Below are 5,000 nucleotides of genomic sequence, written 5' to 3' on the forward strand. Positions count from 1 at the left end.
CTCCGACATCTTGGTCCCTCCTCTGGCTCCATGTTGTCCTTCTCTTGGACTCTCCTCTCTCTCTTCCTTCATCTCTCTCTTCTTTACCATTCTCTTCTGTCTTTCCCTCAATCTTTGTGTTTATCTTACATGTTTTAATCGCTCTTCACCTCCTCCCTCTCTCTCTCTCTCTCTCTCCTCCCTCCCTCTTCTCTCTCTCTCTCTCTCTCTCTCTCCCTCTCTCTCTCTCTCCTCTCTCTCCTGCAGGGTTTCTTCAGGAGGAGTCAGCAGAGCAACGCGGCGTACTCGTGTCCCCGTCAGAAGAACTGCCTGATTGACCGCACCAGCCGTAACCGCTGCCAGCACTGCAGGCTACAGAAGTGCCTGGCAGTGGGCATGTCACGGGACGGTGAGTGTGTGTGTGTGGGTGTGTGTGTGTGTGTGTACCCCTGGGAGGGTGGGAGGGGAGAAATGTTGGCCCGCAGCCGGGGTCACTAAAAGTGTGTGTGTGTGTGTGTGTGTGTGTGTGTGTGTGATATTGGAGACATGTGTGTGCTTGTGTGTAGTGCACATGTGAGTTCTGTCTGCGAGCTAGAGGTGTTGTGTGCATGTGTGTGCTAGGGAACATGTGTGTGTGTGTGTGTGTGTGTGTGTGTGTGTGTGTGTGTGTGTGTGTGTGTGTGTGTCCAGCCCCAGAGGAAGGGACAGGGGGAGGAGAGGGGAAGGGAGGGGAGGGGTGGAGAGAGAGGAGGCGGTGGCCCAGAGGCTGAGGTCCCTGGGTCAGCCCCACCTCCGGCAGGGGAGCCCAGGCCTGGAGAACACAGGTGGAGCTGGTGGGAGGAGAGAGAGGGAGGGAGTGAGAGAGAGAAAGTGAGAGAGAGAGAGGGAGAGGGAGAGGGAGAGGGAGAGGGATGGAGGGAGGGAGGGAGGGAGGGAGAGAGAGGGAGAGAGAGGGAGAGAGAGTTGTGCCCAAACAGTCATGCTAATAAAGCTCCTTTGAATTTGAATTTGAATTTGAATTTGAGAGAGAGGGAGAGGCAGGTTAATGTTTGAGACAGAAGCAGGGAAGATGAAAGAGAAGTCCTGCAGGAGTACAGGACACTCTCAGTGGACTCTAGCGTTACACCCAGATGAAGGCTGTCTGTAGCAGACCTGCCACTGGCCCAATTCTAGAGCCGGCTCGTCTCAAGCGGCGGTACTGCTGAGAGAACCACAGGTCCAGAATCAGGAGGAGGTGAAGGAGACGAGAGAACAGCATCCAGAGGAGGGATTAAGATGAACGTCCGGTACCCATCAGCAGATGCTCACCAACAGGTTCTGGATCAGGCCCGTACAGGCTGATCCAGCCCAGATGAAGTCCAGATCTGTTGCAGAGTCAGCTTGTGTACGTAGCATCCCTTCCTCTGTGGGGTGAAACTGTTCTCATCGGTGGTCCTGTAGAACAGAGAGAGCACAAAGTCTGGTACACTGTTCCCTTCTTAAAATAGTTGATTTAGGTTCTAAACTGAAGGTACAGTTTCAGTTATACACCGGAAAAGATTTTAAATTCCTTCCTATCGGTTGGGCCTTGGATTGCCAACCTTTCAAGTCTCAGCTGCCCTTATGGTCCAGTCCGATGCTGTGTAGAGGGTGGTTCTGGACTGGGCATCTGCTGGACTGATGAGGTGGGCGAGTCGCTCTGGGCTGGACTGAACTGGACTGGGCTGGACGGGGGTGTGGCAGTAGCAATGGGCACCGTGGAAACACTCGCGGCTCTCCGTCTGACAGCAAGTAGCTTTTATCAAATGAGGGTCATTAGGATGCCTCATTACAGACAGCGCAGGTGAGCAGCATTAACAGGAGCACAGGTGTGTGTGTGTGTGTGTGTGTGTGTGTGTGTGTCTGTGTCTGTGTCTGTGTGTCTGTGTGTGTGTGTGTCTGTGTGTGTGTGTGAGAGAGAGAGGAATGCTTTGTGTGTCTGCTTAAATGTGTGTGTGTGTTGTTGCATCTTTTGTGCAAGTGTTTGTGTGTGTGTTTGTGTGCATATATTCAGGTATGTGCACACATGTGAGTGCCTGTTTGTGTCTGTGTGAGAGAAAGAGAGAAAGAGAACGTGTTTGATCTCCATTCGTGTGTGTATGTGTTAGACAAGACCCCTGCTGGGCTTCTGACCGAGTTGTGAGTGTGTGTGCGTGTGTGGGCGTGTGTCTGCGTGTGTGTCTGTGTGCGTGTGTGTGTGTGTGTGTGTGTGTGTGTGTGTGTGTGTGTGTGTGCGTGTGTATGTCTGTGTGTGCGTGTGTCCGTGGCCTGTGACAGGGAAGCTGTAATCAGGCCAGGCCTTCTGAGTCTCTCAGCTGCTCTCTCACACACAACCAGGACAGGCAAGGTGACTTCTGACTCCTCTCCACACCAATCCCCATCTGGCTCCCCCTCACGCACTCATGCACACACACACACACACACACACACACACACACACACACACACACACACACACAGAGAGACACACACATGCATACATTCATGCATGTACAAAAATATGCTCTCTAAGAGTCAAGCGAAAATAGAGGAAGGGGAGCTGAAGGATGTTAGAACTGTGTGTGTGTGTGTGTGTGTGTGTCTGTGTGTGTGTGTGTGTGTGTATGGTTATGTAGGCTTTATGTCCACTCCCCTGTTCTATTCCAGTCAGGCCCTGCCTATGATTGCCTGCCCAACTGAGAGCAGTTTCACTGCTGTGTTGTTTTATGCCTATTACTCCTCTGACACTCCCCTGAGAGACATAAAGACTCCATTTCCCATGAGTACCCTGCCTTGGCTGTGAGAGCTGTAGCACTTCAGCTACAGGATTGTTTTGGAGTCACACATCCTGAGGGGAGAACTGCTGGTTAGGAGGGATGCTGGATGCTTAGATTTTGATAAGACACAGTGGTTTTACAGTCTCCACAAAACAACCTTTGAGGAAGGTTAGGCAGTCATTGGACATAATGGTGTGAGATATGAGTTTGAGAATATGAGAGGTCCATGTTGTCAATGTTTGAGAGATTGCTACTGTAAAAATGTTTATGCTGTTTTGTTATGTCTTGCCTACGACAGAGTATTAGGGCCACACATTAAAAACCTTTGTTTGCCCTGAAGAATAAAGACGAAATGTCAAGACAAAAGTTAACATGATAGTTCAACTTTATTCTCGAAATTTGAAGTTTAATGTTGGCAATCTCGTCATGGTAAAAATATATATTTTTCTTCATGTGTGGTCCTAATGCTCCATCGTATTTGGCAACACTGTACCTACAGTCACGCTGATAAAGCCACCTTGAATTGAGCTCCTTCGAATGTCATAATATGGTGTTGTGTGCCTTATGTGTCGTAAGTTTCGAGGATCAAGGACATGATTGTAATTGTTTTCTTTTTTTCTCCCCATCTCCCATTCCCTTTGTTTTTATGTCCATCTTCCACCTCCTCTCCTCTCCCACCCTCTCTCCTTCCTCTTTACATCAACTCTTTTGTTTGTCATTCTCTCATTCTTCCCCCTGTTCCTCTACTCCCCCCTCCCCCCCACACACACACACTCACACCCCGCAGCGGTGAAGTTCGGCCGCATGTCCAAGAAGCAGCGGGACAGCCTGTACGCGGAGGTGCAGAAGCACCGGCTGCAGCAGCAGCAGCGTGAGCACCAGCAGCAGCCCGGCGAGGCCGAGCCCCTCACGCCCACCTACGGCGGCCTGGCCGCCAACGGCCTCACCGAGCTCCACGATGACCTGGGCGGCTACATGGACGGACACACCCCGGAGGGCGCCAAGCCCGACTCGGCCGTCAGCAGCTTCTACCTGGACATCCAGCCCTCGCCTGACCAGTCCGGCCTGGACATCAACGGCATCAAGCCCGAGCCCATCTGCGACTTCACGCCCGGCTCCGGCTTCTTCCCCTACTGCTCCTTCACCAACGGCGAGAGCTCGCCCACCGTCTCTATGGCAGAGCTAGGTACGGGCAGTCGAGCGGTTGGCATCCGCAGCTTCCATTTAGTTAGCATGGAGTGTGGTACAATGCCCTGCGTTTATAGATTGATTATGTAGGCTATTCAAAGCCAGAAGTGAATTTTACAATATATTACCACAGCAAGGAGTGCTCAGCTGAATAACATTCTTTGAATAGCATTCTTCCTAGATCAATGTGCAGTACTAGACGGAAATCGAGATAACAGACATAATAGATGGGTAAACGTAATCAGATACAGTATAACAGACGTAAACAGACAAACTAGGACATAACAAATATTGCGTAATGCACTTATTTACACACAACAGCAGTAAATGTCAAGCCCAGGTTCTAGAATTGCTTTGCAGATAATATATTGCATACAATCACATCCCTCTGTACACACTTTCACCCATTCACCCACACACACACACACACACAAGCATTACCTGTCTCTAATAAAATAGGAAATAGCTGCTCTATACATGGTCATTAATCTGTTTAAAAAATCACACACCAGGGCATATAACATATAAATTCTGTTATACTACACTCTCTCTCTCTCTCTCTCTCTCTCTCTCTCTCTCTCTCTCTCTCTCACACACACACACACACACACACACACACACACACACAGTCACACACTAGCAAATGCTGTTAGCGGGAGTAGTCATCATCAGAGTATAGCATCCTGTTTAGGGCTGTTCCATGAACCCTAGAGGGGCAGGACTGATCGCTGGGCGGCTGATCTACCTCCCTCATACATCAGATACGTCACAGCACATAGCACATAGCACACAGCCACACCACACCACACCACACTACACTACACTACACTACACTACGCAGACAGACTGGGAGAGACAGGGATGTGTCGTCTAGTTCAAAAGCTTTTTTTTGTTATGCCAGCCAAGTCAATTTGAATGTGATTTGAATTAAATTGAGAGAGAGAGAGAGGGAGAGGGAGAGAGATGGAGGGAGAATGGAGAGAACCCGGGGTGGGAGAGGCACCAGGAGGGTTGGATTGGGGGAGGGTGACAGGGGGTAACTCAACCATGGGGCAAATG

General features: G+C 50.2%; 1 protein-coding gene across 2 annotated transcripts in view; it reads left to right on the plus strand.

The window, feature by feature from the left end:
- roraa (RAR-related orphan receptor A, paralog a) overlaps positions 1-5,000 on the plus strand; it is a 70,948-nt gene that overhangs the window by 56,747 nt on the left and 9,201 nt on the right. The window contains exons 3-4 of one of the 2 annotated variants that reach the window (XM_062548138.1): positions 247-388; positions 3,541-3,939. In XM_062548138.1, the coding sequence (XP_062404122.1) occupies positions 247-388; positions 3,541-3,939 (541 nt within the window). The remainder of the gene's footprint in view (positions 1-246; positions 389-3,540; positions 3,940-5,000) is intronic. The other variant, XM_062548139.1, reaches the window with a different exon arrangement.

This window comes from Sardina pilchardus, chromosome 10, assembly GCF_963854185.1.
Source record: "Sardina pilchardus chromosome 10, fSarPil1.1, whole genome shotgun sequence".
NCBI lineage: Eukaryota > Metazoa > Chordata > Actinopteri > Clupeiformes > Clupeidae > Sardina > Sardina pilchardus.